The sequence below is a fragment of the Danio rerio genome, chromosome 24, assembly GCF_052040795.2.
Source record: "Danio rerio strain M-AB ecotype USA chromosome 24, GRCz13ab, whole genome shotgun sequence".
Lineage (NCBI taxonomy): Eukaryota > Metazoa > Chordata > Actinopteri > Cypriniformes > Danionidae > Danio > Danio rerio.
Genome location: NC_141044.1, coordinates 7,904,228 through 7,922,293, shown reverse-complemented (window position 1 = coordinate 7,922,293; position 18,066 = coordinate 7,904,228). Strand labels below are relative to the sequence as shown.

Here is an 18,066-nt window from a genome sequence, read left to right as displayed (position 1 = left end):
TATATATATTTTAGATACACTAGACATCAAGAAAGTACGAAGGTTAAGAAAGCTAATTGCACTCAATATAAATTTACTTTAAAACAAAATTATTTATTTGATCACCAACAAAAATATGAGAAAAAAGAACAGCAATGATTTATTGAGACTCACCAGTAACAGCAAAGAAGCTGAATCCACTGCTCTTCAGACCTTCAAACACAGTGTAGAGTGTAAATGAATAATTAGTCCCAGGAGACAGAGATGTGACAGTATATTCCACTGTAGATTGAGGAGATGGAGGAGTATCCACTTTATCCCCATATGTCAGATTATAAGAATATTCAGCTTTGTCTTTTTTCCACTGTAATGTTATCGTAGTCTCACTCTGATCAATGACTGAAACACTTTCAACATTAGGAGGAACTGAAGAGGAAAAACAAAAAAAGAAACATTTAGTTTCTGTTTTATACTCAGAGAGAGAGAGAGAGAGAGAGAGAGAGAGAGATGTTTACAATTTTATGAATGTAATACTTCAGTAAAAAAACATACAAATAAAATTGTATAATTGTAGCAGGGATACAATAAAGTGCTTATTTTATGCAACTCATTTAGTGCAGAGCTACAGTAAAACCCTAAAGTGGTGTTTCTATAATTCATTGTGATACACTTTATATTTAAAAAAAATGTAAATAAAAATTGCTTGTGAAGTATCTCTTGTGAAAAGAAAGATTTTGTGTGTGTGTGTGTGTGCTCGCGTGCATGCGTGTGTGCGTGCGTGTGTGTGTGCTTAAAAGTAATCGCTTTTAACAAGTGCACTTGCACATTAAATATTGCTATTAAAGTTTAAGGCCAAATAACTGTATTTTAGTAGAATACGGTATAATGATAGATATATCCAATAGATATATTCCAATATATTAATGATAGATATATTCCGTCTTTCGGATGAGACGTTAAACCGAGGTCGCGACTCTCTGTGGTCGTTAAAAATCCCAGGATGTCCTTCGAAAAAGAGTAGGGGTTTAACCCCGGCATCCTGGCCAAATCTGCCCACTGGCCTCTGTCCATCATGGCCTCCTAACCATCCCCATATTCCAATTGGCTTCATCTCTGTCTCCTCTCCACCAATCAGCTGGTGTGTGTGGTGTGCGGTCTGGCGCAAAATGGCTGCCGTCGCGTCATCCAGGTGGATGCTGCACACTGGTGGTGGATGAGGAGACCCCCCCCCCCTCATTGTGTAAAGCGCTTTGAGTGCCCAGAAAAGCACTATATAAATGTAAGGAATTATTATTATTATTATTATTATTATATATAATATTTCTCTACATACTTGAGCACTTATAAAATACACTCTGTAATCAATTCTAATTGAGATCTACTTACAGATTTAAAATAATTTAGTTTCTGTAGTGTTTTAAAGGATTCCACTTGATGTTTTTCATCATAGAATATACAGAAGCACATGTATTGTCCAATAACTGACTTTGAATTTAACTTGAGTGTCTCCTTCAAAAAAAAAAAAAAAAAAATTGTAATTACATTTTTCTCATTATTATTATTATTATTATTATTATTATTATTATTATTATTATTATTAATATTAATATTATTATTATTATTATTATTATTATTATTATTATTCATTCATTCATTCATTTTCTTGTCGGCCTAGTCCCTTTATTAATCCAGGGTTGCCACAGCGGAATGATCCACCAACTTATCCAGCACATTTTTACGCAGCAGATGCCCTTCCAGCTGCAACCCATCTCTGGAAAACACCCACACAAACACTCATTCACAAAAACACACACACAAACACTCATTCACAAAAACACACACTACACTATGGACAATTTAGCCTACCCAATTCACCTGTACCGCATGTCTTTGGACTGTGGGGGAAACCGGAGCACCCAGAGGAAACCCACGCGAACGCAGAGAGAACATGCAAACTCCACACAGAAACACCAACTGAGCCGAGGCTCAAACCATCGACCCAGCGACCTTCTTGCTGTGAGGCGACAGCACTACCTACTGTGCCACTGCATCGCCCTATTATTATTATTATTATTATTATTATTATTATTATTATTATTTGGACATATAAAAGCATTTAATTTTACTTTTGTAATGAAATTGTTGGAATAATACCAAATTAAGTTTTATTATATATTTGATGACCAATAATAATATGTGCATTTAAGTTATCACTCATATTTTAGATTAAATTCACATTTGGTTAAACTGACTTTAAAGTATATTTTAGTTCTAGTTAACTGCTTGAAGTGCATTAATTGGTGCAATAAATTATTAAAGTATATTTAGAGTTTATTAAAGTCACATTTAATCTGTAAGAATGAAATCTATAGCATATAAAACCCATTTAGATAAAACATTAGATTCACACTTAAGTTGATTTACTGGTAAAACATGAAGACATGAAGGAATTAAGCTAACTTATTAATGTTTACAAATTTAAGTAGATAAAAAAGTAAAGAAAAAGCTCAAGAGTTATGTTGTTTGAGGTCATTTTAAGTGAGTAGGTTGAAAAAAAGAGCAAACATATTTTTTAAGTGTTGTTATACTGACAATTAAGTAGAAGTTCAATCAAATCAATTGCTTGTCAGTGCTCATAAACTGTGATTTAAAGCCACTAGTACCTATGAATAGTAGTTTAAAAAAATCACTCAAGGTTCAGCTTATTAAATGTAATATAAATTTAAACTGTCATACATTTGAATATACAGTTGAAGTCAGAATTATTAGCCCCCCACAAATTTATTTTTCTTTTTTAAATATTTCCCAAATAATGTTTAACAGAGCAAGGAAATGTTCACAGTATGTCTGATTATATTTTTTCTTCTGGTGAAAGTCTTATTTTTTTTTTATTTTGGCTAAATTAAAAGCAGTTTTTATTTTTTTAAACACAATTTTAAGGACAAAATTATTAGCCCCTTTAAGCTATTTTTGTCTACAGAACAAACCATCATTATACAATAACTTGCCTAATTACCCTAACCTTCCTAGTTAACCTAATTAACCTAGTTAAGCCTTTAGATGTTACTTTAAGCTGTATAGAAGTGTCTTGAAAAATATCTAGTCAAATATTATTTACTGTCATCATGGCAAAGATAAAATAAATCAGTTATTAGAGTTACTAAAACTATTATGTTCACAAATGTGCTGGAAAAAAATTCTCCGTTAAACAGAAATTGGGAGAAAAAACAAACTGGGGGGTAATAATTCCAACTTCAACTGTAATTAAAAATAAAATGGACTTGAGAGGTAAAACATTAAAATTAACTATCACATATGTGTGTTCTATTAACTATACATTATTTCTGAAATAGATACACTTTATAAAGCTATATTAAAGTTAACGTTATTTTCACAACAGACATCATTATTTTATGTTGCATCCAGTGGTGTTCAATTAAGGTTTAATGACTTATTGTAGTGTAGATGTCTGCATGTGAAAAGGATCCTGCTGAGGAACATTGATTATTCATTTTCCATCTACTATCTGGATTTTTTTCTTACAGTGTCAATTTAACCCAATCAAAAGATTTTTTTTACATTCAAAAGTGTAGAAATATTTGTTCTCTTTACTGTTTTTAAACTAAAATTCAGAAGTGAATTGGAGTTATTTGGTTAATTCACTGATATCGTGAAGAATGTGCTACCTTTAGAGAAATCAATTCCATTGGGCCAAATTATTAGCCTAAATCTATTAAACTTCTTTAATATTTAAACTCTAAAAATCTATAAATGAACATTGATTTTAACATGAGAGAAAATATAATGTTATATTGTTTAGCTTATGGACGAATAAACTCACCAGTTGCCGCAGAGAAATTTTTGCCCTCACTCCTTTGGTCTCCAAACACAGTGAAGAGTGTCCAGTTGTAGTTAGTCCCAGAAGACAGATCTGAGACTTTATAAGTTACTTGATTGACAGTGCCAGCAGTGATTATGTCGCTGTCAATCCCATCTCTACGCAGTATATAACTGTAACTGTTACTGCCGCCAGCTTTATCCCACTGAAATGTTAATTCAGTCTCTGTTCGATGAGTTATCCTAACATCGTTAACATCAGGTAGAGTTGCTTGTCCCTGGGGAAAGATTCATTCATTAAACAATCAAATATTATACAAAGTGCTGGACTCCAAAACAATAATTTTGAATAAAAACAATTAAAAGTAGCATACAGCAGACGACAATAAAATAGTAATAATAACGACAACAACAACAACAACAACAACAAAAACAAGAACAACAACAACTAAAATTGTAGCTAAGGTGTTGCTAGGCAGTTTCTAGGGTGTTCTGAGTAGTTGCTAATACGTTGCTAGGTGGTTGCTAGGGTGTTCTGAGTGGTTGCAAGGCAGTTGCAAAGGTGTTTCTAGGCACTTGTTGTATGGTTTTAAGCTGTTGCTAAGGTGTTGCTAGGTGGTTGCTAGATTATTTAGAGTGATTGCTAAGGTGTTGCTGGGCATTTGCTAGGGTGTCTTGATTAGTCACTAGGCACTTGCGGAGGCATAACTAGGTCGTTGCTAGGTAGTTGGTAGGCATTTGCTAGGAAACACTGGGTTGTTACCATGCAAGCCTCACATACAGGTTTGATACAATCTTAGTAAGCATTTCTAACAAGTTATAGCACTTGGCAAATTAATATTAGCATGTAGCTAGTCATTGCTAGAATGTGTAGCATATAGGAAGTTCTGTTTGCTAGTATGAGTTAAACAAGCCAATCCCCATGTCTCTAGTGATGGGTCGCTCATGAACCATGCGCGTGCGCACATTTGTGCAGGTGATGTTGTTCATTTCAAGTCTTTTGAGTCATTCATTGTGGAAAGGCAGAAGCCAATCATATGCGTTTAGAGCCAAAAAAAGAACTAAACCGTTCATCTCTCGAGTCCTCTATCGGGTCTGAGTCATTCCTTCCTCATGGGCCAATCAAATGCGTTTAGAGCCGGAAAAAGAACTGAATTGAAAGGTGGACTAATTATCATGGCTCCTATCGACTCAGACTGTGTACATTGGTTAAGATTATACTAGGGTACTCTGTTTTGTTGGGTGTGGTTACAGAGTGAAGTTGAAAGTGGTTGGTTGTTTAAGTCAAATGAGCCAACCCCCATGTCTGAATGACACTGCTAGGCAAAGATATGCATCTATGCCTAGTATAATGGCAGTCTATGGTATCCGTTTTTGGGGCGTCGCTTGTGAGCTTCATTATCTTGTAGAGACGCTTATTGGTTGTAAAAGTCATATGAGCCCACCCCCTTGTCTATAGGAAACTGCTATGCAAAGATATGCATGCAGGCCTTTTATAATATCAGTCTATGGAATCAGTTTAGAGGCGTGGCTTAAGAGCTTTATTTTCATATTCAGTAGCTGATTGGTTGTCTGAGTCAAATAACTCCACCCCATGTCTGACTCTCCTATGTTATTGATGCGTGGCTTTTATAATGAAAGTTTTTGTAATAAATAGATTAAATTTGCACATGTTTAGTCAATGATAAACTTTGGGACATCCAAGCGCCTCAGGAGTACAACTTTAACCCTCTTAAGGGGTGTATCCTTACTCAGGCCACAACCCTTTTAAGATGTTGTAAATCTCATATTTCCACTAAATTCATACTTGGGTGTATGTTGTGTTAAATTTTGTCCCCATGTTATGTCATAACATTACCCCTGCAGGGCCAAAAAAAAAAAAAAATCTTATAAAAGTAATAGCTACATATCCCTGATAAAAACCAGACGATTTGACGACACTTTCAAAGGTCTGTGGGACTAGTTGCGCATCCAGAAAAACGCACAAAATAAGAAGAAGAAGAAAGAAGAATAACAATAGTGGATTTGCCTAAAGGCAAACCCCACTAATAATAATAATAATAATAATAATAATAATAATTCAATACATTATTAATAAGTAAATCAAAACGATACAAGTATTAATATTCCAGGCTAGTTTTATGCAAGTGCAGTTTTCTTTAGTCATATTTCACTTTTTAGAACAATTTAATCTGCAATTTATTAAGTAATTAATAATGATCACCATCATTTAAAAAAGTTGATCAATTAACATCAAATGCATGATGTCCTAATTGCTTGATTAGGCAATATATGTTAAGCAATTCAATATTTTCGATGAATATCATGGGCATTTGACTAACATCTGATGAAGGACTTGTATTTAAAAAGATATGGTGTTGTTTTCATCATAATTACAAAAATCACTAGAACTACTTAAAAATCTAAAATTAACAATAATTGTAAATTAATCATTTGTTAAATTTATGTTATTATGTTAGATAATAATACTAAGTTTTACTGGAATTACCATCTAAGCTAACAAATCACTCATTAACATGTTCTCAGTGAGTTTCCCATAAACTACATTGATTTGTTTTGGAGATTTCATATGAACGTATCCTCCAATAGTACCTAGATGCAGCCTTGATTATGCAAGCTGAAACTGCAAGTCTCGGTCTTGCAATATCAGACACAATGCACTCAATGGAGCTAGTGACGTCACTGTGAAGGGTAGGGTTAGGGGTGGGGTTAGGTTAGGCATGCGCATTAAAAAGTATTGCAGCTCAGCTTGCAACTGCACCAGGTCTGCATCGGTTTTTGCTGGATCAGATATGGTTGCGACCGGAAGTAAACGAAAATTTAATCAGAATTAAAAAAAAAAAAGTCATTAAGGTTTGTAACTACTTCAGGGCGATTAAATATTGAGTATATTATAATTTTTGGGTGAATCATCCTTTTAAATACAAAAGCCACTTTGTGAATGATAAACTTTATGACACCGAGCCACACAGTGGCATGACAGTAAAACAGTAAAATAAATTTCCATACATTATTAATTGCAGCTTACCGCTAAACACTTCTTTCGCTCCTCGCATTTGACATTTCAATTTAGTAACTGATTCTCTTTAACAGGTTCCCATAAGTAATTCTGAAAACTGCACATGGATTGATAAGAAAGCTGTTGACACAACAAACAAGGAAATACTGCGTGATCTAAATCTGACATCTTGTATAAAACTACCAGTCTAAAGTTTAGCACCCTCTTTTCATTTACATTGTAGTACTAGTATATTTTGTACAATAATATCATGTGGCGGTAAAATTATGTATATTAAAACATACACTATGATTAAAATTATTTGTTTTGTAGCTTATTGCTGCACAATATCAGACATTCAATTTTTCATGTAGTTAGTTAGTATTAAAAGTAGTATTTATTTATAATAACAATATCCCGGTAAAACTATATTTAAACACACACACAAACTATAATTAAAATTCTTTGTTTTGTAGCTTCTTCAAAGCAGCCGCCCTTTTGCAAGCTGTTCATATTTGACTGCCATGAGGTGTGTCTTAGGATGCTGCACAATGTCTGACATGCATTAAATAATTTACTTAGTTCATATTCAAATAAGTATTTAAAAGGTAATTACAATGAGTCCCTAGATTGATTGTGTATAAATGCATATAAACAATTGATAATTTATTATAATTTAGTGAACTAGCTTTGAAACTTTTGCCTTCTGCACCTAAGAGTAAAAATGGGCAGTAAAAACACTGTCATAAACATTATATTAAGATCTTATTATAAGTGAACGATAAAACATTCAGTATTCATGACTATCACTTGTCTTCAGGACCTTGGACTGGAATGGCTTACTGAAGTGAAACATTAGAGCCATAATTATAAAGGTGCGTGTGAGAAAACATTGCACCTTTTTCTTATTTTGACAAGAAGTTATTAATATAGTTATTAAATTTAGGTGTAAATGCCATCAGTAGTTTGTAGAACAAAACTATAAATTGTAAATCCAGAGAAACAGAATATATTATTTTATATTTAATATATATTTATGTTTGTTTAAATGCCTTTAAAAGTTAAGTCACAATAATTATGTATATAAACTCACATTTTTATGTAATTAATCATTGTTAATATAAAATAGAAAATTTTTATTCAAGCATTCCACAGAGTCATTTGATCATTATAATAAATGTCTTATTTACCTGATGCTATAGCAGCACTCAGTGATAAGTCTAATAGAATATTGTATGTTAAAGCTAAAACATTATTCATCAAGGGTGATTGACCCTTGTGTATTGTTCAAATTGACTACCCTTTTATTATGTTCGGGGCTAATTTTGCCCAATAGACTTCCAATATAACCACATTTTTTAATTGCAAAGCCATGACCTCATATAATCATTCTTTCTTGATTGTTGCTGGTTTTACTGTTGGGAAGAGATAAAACTTTTAATTTTATTGTTGATCATCAGCAGGCACCATTAACCCTTTAGATCATAGCTCTCAAACTGGATTCCTGGAGGGCTGCAGCTCTGCACAGTTTTAATCACACCCTGATCAAATACAGCTAATCCAAGTAATCAAGGTGTTCAAAAGAGTCATGGACACCTTAATTAGTGGCATCAGCTGTATTTAATTAGGGTTGGAGCAAAACTGTGCAGATTTACGTTGTCTTCTGAACTTGGGTGCACACCCATGAACTGTACCTGAGTCTGCCTGAAAGAGAAGGTCTGGGGTATAGATTCACGTGAACTATGGTTCACTTGAAAATGTAAGGGTGCTTTCAAACTTTTACACTTACACCCTTACTAAGTACTATGTTCTGAGAGCTGATCTGCTTGTTTTTTAATTTTCTCAAACACACTATATTATAACCATGTTATTTTAATACTAAAACAACTATGGGGTATCATAGGGGTAATCTAGGGGTAATCACTATGGGGTAATCAAATGTACATAACAGCACTTCAACAAAAAATTCAAGCCTCCCAGTCATTGAATTTTACTAAAATTCCCAGATATTAAAAATTGTTTAGATAAAAATAGATTAAAATGTGGGATATTTATACCTATAAGCGCCAGCGTGAGTCAAATTTACCCACTATAAAAAAGCTTGTATTTATGCACTGCTTTTGTTTGAAATTACTATGATTTTACTTTCAAGTTCACTAGCTGAATTAGTGGTTATAATAAATTAATAAAGTCACAATGACTAAAAGAAGGCGATTTGTAGCTATTAAAAACACAAAATGCAATGAATAATTAAGAAATAAGTTATGCATCAAATATTTAGATATTTTAACCTACTCATAACCTACTCCTAAAGTAATCTTGCTATCCTGAAATAATCATTTCATGAGTCTAACAGTCATTGTTAACAGTAGCGAAAAACAGTGAAATCGTTTCTTATTTATTTATTTTTTTAGCAATTTCTAAACAAAATTTGTGCTGGGTAAAATTTACCTGCACTGGCGATTTTAGGTATCGACCTGCGGCGCTTCTAGTGTTAAGCCAGAAACTAAGCTTTTTTGCACTGCAACTGATGATCAACATAAAAAAAATCACAAATTGTACCTCTTCCTAACAGGGAAAACCAGAAACATGAAGAATGCATGGTTATATGCTGTCATGGCTTATAATGGAAGTTAATGGGGCAAAAACATAATTTGTATTGGGCAAAAACAGCCCCGAACCTAACAAAAAGGTAGTAACATTTTTCTTTTCTTTTTTATGTTCCCAAAATATGATTTAAAATAAGATTTGTCGCTAAAAATCATTCCATTTGCTGAAACACAGAGAATGTTATGGCCAAATTCAAAATCAAAGTGGATGAAAACATCCCCAAATAGCACATAAGGGTTAACAATAAAGTGCCCCTATACGGTTTTTGTTTGTTTGTATTTTAGTTTCTCTGAAATGTTACCTGTCTTGCAACATGTATTGTAATGTTACTCTATTTGTGCATTCTGCACTGCAAAAAAGTCAATTGAAAATTTGTGAAACTGATTTTTACATATTATCTCAATAGATTAATTAATAATTATGAATCCTAAACAGAATGTAAATTTACTCAACATGTTCAGTGGTGCTTAACCAATACAAAGTGAAACTGTTTGTTGGCTGAACTAGTCTCACATCCACATAAACATGTGCAACATGAGCCTGAGGAAAACTGCTGGTGTGGGAATTCAAACACAGATGCACAAAACATATGAGAAGTAAATCAGCTAATGCCCAAGATCAAAACAAACATTATTCCTGGAAAAAGACAGATTCACAATAATCCATCTTCACAAATTTTCAAGTTAAAACTGTCATATAAAAACACTGTTCAGTAACATGGTGCATTTCCTCCAGATTTTAGAGATTAGTTTTAGAACTCAATATCTACACTGACTACGTTTGCATGTACATAAATAATCATATTGTATACCCTAATCTGAATAAGGAAATAATAAAACTTGAATGTTTATATGAGCAGCTTTTATAATTTTTCTTTCATGTTCCCCTTTTACATGTAATAGTACATAGATTGATTAACATCAATACATCACCACTCTATCCAAAACTTCCTCTGAAGTTCCATATAATTTGTGAATTAATTTCCTTTAAAACATAACTTTTGACTTTCATTCATAAGCATTTCATTCATGCCCCCATGACTCATGGTGTACTGGATGAGAGTATAAATGAAGTACTGGTGGGAGAGTGTTGCTTAATGGAGTTTGATCCCACACACCGAATGTTACAGTTGTAAACCTACATGATTCGGTTCAGTTATCAATATCAAGTCATCATTTCAGTTCATTTCAACATCTCAATGCATCACGGTACCTTTAATTTTACCTTCTCAAAGAAAACACTCATTTTGTATGTATTAAACTCAAGCACATGCACATGCAAGCATTTTAAGCAAACAAACAAATGTAAATATTAATCCAGCTTGCTTTTTGAGCATTGTCGATCAAGTTCTTAAACGTCTATATTTGGTCATTGTTCACGCGCTCAACAGAAAGGGCTGTGATTGGCTTTAATGTTCAGCATTGTTCACAGAGCAGTGACGCTGACACTGAAGAACAGCTTCAGCTATCACAGCTGATCCATGATAGACACGGTGGAGAAAGCTCGCTCTGCAGACATGCACATGTCTGGATCCACAAGGATCACTGCTAGGAGAGGAAAGGAAACATACCTCTTAGCAACTTAGCAACAAATTATGCACAGTTATCTTCTTTTCTAAGTAGCTTTAATTACTAACAACTGCCTCCCTCTCTCTAATAAGCCAACGCAACTCAGTGCATATGATAATGTCACAATAAAATAATAACATAATAACTGATGCTGAATTGTCTGGCTCTGCATCATTGTACTTTGAAGTAGCAATTAATTTCAACACCCCAAATGAATGGAAAGAAATCTTTGAATGGAAACCATGTGTGACTGTTGTCCTGTACTGAGTTGCTAGGTGTAGAGAATACATTGTCATACAGCCTTGTGTGTATGGCCTATCTTGTTTCAAAATGTGGTGATAGTATAGGGATAGTAACGAGTTTGACGCCATTTTCTTTGTAAAACCTTTTGACCTCTGTTTTTGGGTTAGGCAGTTAGGGTAGTGAATTCTACTTTCTTTTCTTTTTGATCAGGTAAGTTAGTTAGAGATCTAACATAAAGGAATTTTTGTTTGTTATTTTGGCCTTGTCAGCTCCCGAATTCAAACCCCAATAAAACTTTGACTTCATCTTCGATGTCTTGTCTTTTATGTCGTGCACCATTCCTAGACGGTGCGTAACAAATGTCCTACACTATGGTAATAGTTGGTTAAGGTGTTTACATGTGTGTACTGTACTTCAATATTGCGACTAAAATAGAAATAACTCAACATGTCTTGATTCATTTTGTGTACTACGATTATGACTAAACAATAAAATTGAATTAGTTAATGTTAGTTAATGCATTTACTAACATAAACAAACAATGAACAGTACATTTATTACACTATTTGTTCAAGATAGTTAATGGACATGCAGTAGGTTATTGTTAGTTCACTCACAGTGCATTAACTAATGTTAACAAGCATGAATTTTAATTTGAATGATTCATTCATTCATTTTCTTTTCAGCTTAATCCCTTTATTAATCAGGGGATGAACCTCCAACTTATCCAGCATGTTTTACGCAGCGGATGTCCTTCCAGCCGCAACACAACACTGGGAAACACTCTTGCATTCACACATATAAGCTACGCCCAATTTAGTTTATTCAATTTACCTATAGCGCATGCCTTTGGACTTTGGAGGAAACCGGAGCACCCGGAGGAAACCCACGTGAACATGGGGAGAACATGCAAACTCCACACAGAAATGCCAACTGACCCAGCCAAGGCTCGAACCAGCAACCTTCTTGCTGTGAGGCGATCGTGCTGCCCACTGCTCCACCGTGACGCCCATGATTTTAATAATGCATTAGCAAATGAGTAAACACACTGACTAATATTAATTAGTAAAACCTTATTGTAAAGTGTGACTGTCCTATTAAAATCAAGTATGTAAAATTAAGTATTAGTGTCCATGTGATTGCACTGACTGTCTTGAAACTTAAAGGATGGTGTTCTCTTGTTTACTTCATTAATCTTGTGGGCTGATTCAGCCCTGCTCTCCCACACATCTGCATTTGAATTCACCATACCAGCAGTTTTCCTCAGGCTTGTGTTGTATATGTGTACACAGTTATTTGCATATTGGTCTTAATCGACTGGCACATATTTTTGACTTTAATACATTGTAATTGTAAATGTTGAGTTTCTAATGTATTTTTACAGTGAGAATCATACAGTACTCATCTCCCAGCACACACAGTGGCAAGAAATGTTCTTACTATCTTTGAGACTGATACACTGAATCCACATGTTGTCTGTGGGTTTTAAGTGATTCAGATGTTGAATGAATTTTTAAAACCTGACCAATGTTCTACTGGCTCTCATTCTGCTACATTGTAATCAACAACTATTTTTATATGACATCAAAAATCACTCACTAGATCAGTGAATGTTTTAGTTGACAAAGACATAAAATCTAATGGATTCTAGTTTCTTGCCATTGCACACAGTTAGGACAATCTAAGACAAGCTACCATTAAACGGCAGAGATCCCAAGTAAAACAACTCTTAGGTTTTTGAGGTTTGCTAAAAAATGGGCCTTTTCAAAAAGATCTGTGTGTTTATCTGTTCAAGTGTGGTTAGATGTAAAAAGGATTTAAATAGAATTAAAGAGAAAAATGTAACTACACCAGCCTTTGCCCCACCTTTGAGCAAAGTACTTCCTTATTTTGCAACGCCTCCATTTTTTTCTTATCTAACTAATATAATTCACTTCTGTCTTTTTAATTGCCCCTCTCATCCCCTATTGAGATTATTTTAACGACACATACTGCATCAGGGTTCTGTCAATTTCAGAAATAAAGCAGGTTCTCCCAAATTTTCAATTCATTTCAAAATTGTTAAAACCACTTAACATCAAAACTTTTCGAAAATCAACTTTTATAAAGCTGTTTACACAGAACTGTGTTTAGGTATAGAGTGTCCACAGTCATATTGGAGTGATATAAAGACAATAATTCTAATTAAAAAAATGTCCTGATGTTAAAATTATAATTTAAGTGACGTAGCGTAGGAGTGTGGTTTTCCCCGCCCACCAATATTGACTGACAGGTGTTTATTAGCATGGCTTCATAGTAACATGTTTGGTAACACTTTATTTTGATGGTCCATTTGAGTATTAGTAGACTGTCTGCTTAATATCTGTTGATACTGCTCCTTCAACAGACATCTAACTAATTTTATAGAAAACTTTGCAAGTACATGTCAACTTACACTAACCCTAACCCCAACCTAACAGTTATAATCTAATGAGAATTAGTTGGCATGTACAGTAGATGCAATGTAACTTTTCAAACAGACCATCAAATTAAAATGTGACCACACTTATAAACATGTCCACAAAACAGGATTTGCAAAGAAACTAGGATTAAAAGATCTGTTCCAACTCTCTGTGATCAGCTGCACCTTAAGAGTTTTACAAGTTTAAAACATTTTAAAACAGGGCATGTTTGTAATAAACAAAAGACAGAAACATTGCCATGTTCATAACCAATTAAATCACAAAAGCCACATAATGTCAGTACAACTGTATACGAGGATGCTTCAAACACACAACAGTCCAAATTTGTGGCACCTTAATGCTGATTTATTATATACAGTAGCATAATGGATGTAGCAGACTATGAATGCTGCTTAATTGGGACACAAGAACCTTTTATACTAATATCATGTATGAGTCTGGTTTTAGCCTATTTCCCTTGTAATTATCAAAAACATCAAGTTTAAGATTTTCCTAATGCTGTTAGTTTTTATTTCTGGCTCTTTTGCATTTTAAGCAGTTTCATACACTTATATGTTTACACACCACAAAAGAAAAACAACATTAAAGCAAAATTGATCTCATAAATCCTCTGTTGTTTTTTCATTGACCTCAGATTGTTAAGCCCTTGTATAATGTTTATTGCGTTTCATGTTATTGATAAGATATCCAAATCTTTAAAGCTCCAATAATTTGCATATACAACAACAACAACAACATCAAAATACATTTTATATGTATATAAAATAATTGAGTACACCACATTTTGAAAATGAATATTTTTATCCAATTATCAGTGAATATAGACAATGTGTTTTTGGTTTAATTAAAAAAAACAGATTTATTAAACAGATATATTTATTAAAATAATATTTTAGTCACCAAACATGTAAAAAAAAAAAGAAATATAGCAAAATATTGCAAAAATAAATTACAACCTGCAAAATTTCTTTTTCACTTTTTTTTTTTTGCTTCTTTTGCTTCTTTTTTTTATTTGTGTTTAATTTTTTCTATAACAAATAAATGTGGGTGTACTGGTTTTTGGACCGTTATCTTTAGTTATTTTCAGTGTTGGGAAGGTTACTTTGAAAATGTAATACAAATTACCCTCTTTAAAATGTAATAAGTTACACTACTTTTCAAGTACTTAATTAAAGTTAAGTAACTCATAACATTTGATTACTTTTTGATTATTTTAAAGTTTCTAATGGACATTTTCAGCTAAATCATTTTCAAGCATTTATACCGAGGACATATTCCCCCCGGGATTTACACCCGTGGGTGTGCCACAAATCAAAAGCCTCAGAATAGCACCACTGTAATAAACGGCCTTAGCAGAAGGCATCATGCATATCAAAAACCGGCAAAGTAACAGATTAATATTATTCAGCATATGCCAAATTTTTAAAGAAAATGTGTACATGTAACCCTATTCGTAATCATTAACATTTCACAAGTAACTGCAATTTAATTAAACATTTTTTCCTCAGTAACTGTAACAAATTGCTGTTACTTTTATTTTGTAATTATGAAATGCCGTTACATGTAACTAGTTACTCCCTAACACTGATTATTTTGTAAGATAAGCTCCAGATTTGGCTTCAGTTCTGACTATCTAATGTATAAGCACAAATATAATATTGTATAGCTTCCTATTAAATAATTAATTTAAAAGATAGATTTGTGAGGGGTGCACTTATATATGCTGAGCACTTTATATACAGTATATATAATTTACTTGCTTTACAAGAAGAGTTACACTTGACTCTTTGGTTTCTCTTTGTATTCAGTCTTTATAAACAGAGCTATTCTTTACATTGGCTTTGTCAAGCTTCATTCACTAGTATCGGTCACAGGTGTTTTTGTCCTGAAAATGAGACCTCTTTGTGATGCCTGTCTAAAGGTTTACAACCTGAACCCCAAATCAGGACACTCTCAGTTAACACCAACCACAAATAACAGCTGTATAGAGTAAGAGTGACTTACCGATACAGAAAGCACACACAGCAATGCAAAAGCCAAAACCAGTTCCATGATCAAGCCAGTATGTGTCCAGAGTAAACAGCACTTTTGTCACACTGCAATGTCCTATTTAACACCCGCATTCAAAAAACTGCCTTTAATCGAAACAACCTGTCATGTTGGCATTACAGTGTTCCCAGCTGATATTTTTAACCTGTTTAAACTCTCAGTTTCTGGTGTTTATCAGTCTCTGTTCCCTTTCCTCTGACTGATGATGACCTGCTTTATTGCCAATTCTCCTTTCTCCCATGACGGGAAGGCAATGTACATCAACCTTTGTCCTGCCTTGAAGCAAAGTTCTTCCTTATTTTCAAACTCCTCCCTTTTATTGTTTCCTATAACCATACCTTGCTTCTTTTTCTTGTTTTAAATGCCCCTCTCATCCCTCAATACTTTATTCAGGACAGCCTCTTTCATATTATCTCTCTTGTTTTGGGACGTCCTTACTTGCAGAAGTGACCCAAAATAAATGCATTTTAAAAGCTGACTTGTGATCATTTTGTCTGAATGTTTTATTTTTTTGCTTTAATGGTGTACAACTAATGGGTCTACGAATTAACAAAAGCATCAAGAGTCCTTTTCAAAGATTGAACTCTGACAAACAACTCTTTTATTAGTGCCTTTATTGTGGTTATAACAGATAATAATACAGACTTTATATAAATAGCCGAGTTGGGTGTGTCTCGATATCTCTAATACCTGATTGTGGTCATCATGTTATGGAAGTTTTGGGAAGAGCACAAAGATCGTTTCTCAGCAAGAATAAAAATGTGTTGTTTTCTTTTTCAGTCTTTTATATGAATGACAATGAATGTAAATGCTCTTACCGGCCACTTTATTAGGTACACCTGTCCAACTGCTTGTTAACGCTAATTTCTATTCAGCCAATCACATGGCAGCAACTTAATGCATTTAGGCATGTAGACATGGTCAAGGCCAGGGGTTCCCAAACTTTTAGCCCACAACCCCCAAAATGGCAGTGACTCGCGACCCCCAGTATTCTCTGAGGTAGTTATAAATACAGAAACCTTGCATGTATTGGGGCGCACACTCCAATAGACCCAATTCTATTCTTCGTAAAAAAAAAAAAAAAAAAATTATGTATGTGAGTGCTGTAAATGGGCCAGAAAGTTTAACCTGGTGCCATAAAACCAATCTGCTGCAGTCTTTAATATTATGTAGTAACTTCAGAGGTCGCAATCCAATAGAACTAGTAACTATACGCTACTTTAGTAACTATATAGTATAAAGGGTCACACTTTACAGTAAGGTTCATTAGTTAATGTTAATTAATGCATTTACTTACATGAACAAACAATGAACAATACATTTACTACAGTATTTATTCATGTTAATAAACGTTAGTTAATGAAAATACAGTTGTTCATTGTTAGTTCATGTTAACTCATGGTGCATTAACTAATGTTAACAAGCATGGACTTGGATGTTAATAATTCATTAGTAAATGTTCAATAATGATTAATAAATGCTGTACATGTGTTGTTCATGATTAGTTCATGTTAGTAAATGCATTAACTAATGAACCTTATTGTTAAGTGTTACCATATAAAGTAACCATAAACATATTTTTTTCTTTTCAGTAGGTTATGAATAAAATATGGTAATTCTAATAGTTTATTAAAAATGAAACGATTTTTGGAAATCACCAGGCGACCCCCCTTCATTGTCCCGTGACTCCTCGGGGGGTCCCGACCCCCACTTTGAGAACCACTGGAGAAGGCGATCTGCTGTAGTTCAAACCGAGCATCACAATGGGCAAGAGAGGTGATTTTAAACGTGACATGGTTGTTGGTGCCAGACGGGCTGGTCTGAGTATTACAGAAACTGCTGATCTACTGGGATTTTCACAAACAGCCATTTCTTGGGTTTACAGAGAATGCTCCAAAATAGAGAAAAAATTCAGTGAGCAGCAGTTCTGTGGGCTACAATTCCCACAGGTTCACCAAAAGTGGACAACAGAAGATTGGTTGCCTAGACTAATGAGTCTCGATTTCTGAAGGGTCAGAATTTGGCATCAACAACATATAAGCTTTAATCCATCCTGCCTTCTATCAACAGTTCTGGCTGCTTGTAGTGGTGGTGTAATGGTGTGGGAGATATTTTCTTGGCACAAACTGAGCCCATTAGTACCAATTGAGCATTGTGTCAAAACCACAGCCTACCTGAGTATTGTTGCTGACCATGTCATCAGTTCACTGTACTCAAATGGCCTCCACAGTCACCATTTCAATCCAATAGAGCATGTTTGGGATGTAGTGGAACAGGAGATTCACATCATGTATAAAAT

At 33.9% G+C, this 18,066-nt stretch overlaps 1 protein-coding gene across 2 annotated transcripts in view; it reads right to left on the bottom strand.

The window, feature by feature from the left end:
• The window catches only part of ptprh (protein tyrosine phosphatase receptor type H), a 38,425-nt gene extending 22,197 nt beyond the window's left edge, over positions 1 to 16,228 (bottom strand). Inside the window, exons 1-3 of one of the 2 annotated variants that reach the window (XM_087309125.1) lie at positions 15,723 to 16,228; positions 3,821 to 4,094; positions 154 to 405 (exon numbers count right to left, since the gene is read on the bottom strand). In XM_087309125.1, coding sequence (XP_087165251.1) covers positions 154 to 405; positions 3,821 to 4,094; positions 15,723 to 15,770 — 574 coding nt within the window. In that variant the 5' untranslated portion in view covers positions 15,771 to 16,228. The remainder of the gene's footprint in view (positions 1 to 153; positions 406 to 3,820; positions 4,095 to 15,722) is intronic. The other variant, XM_087309126.1, reaches the window with a different exon arrangement.
• Positions 16,229 to 18,066: the final 1,838 nt, after the last annotated feature.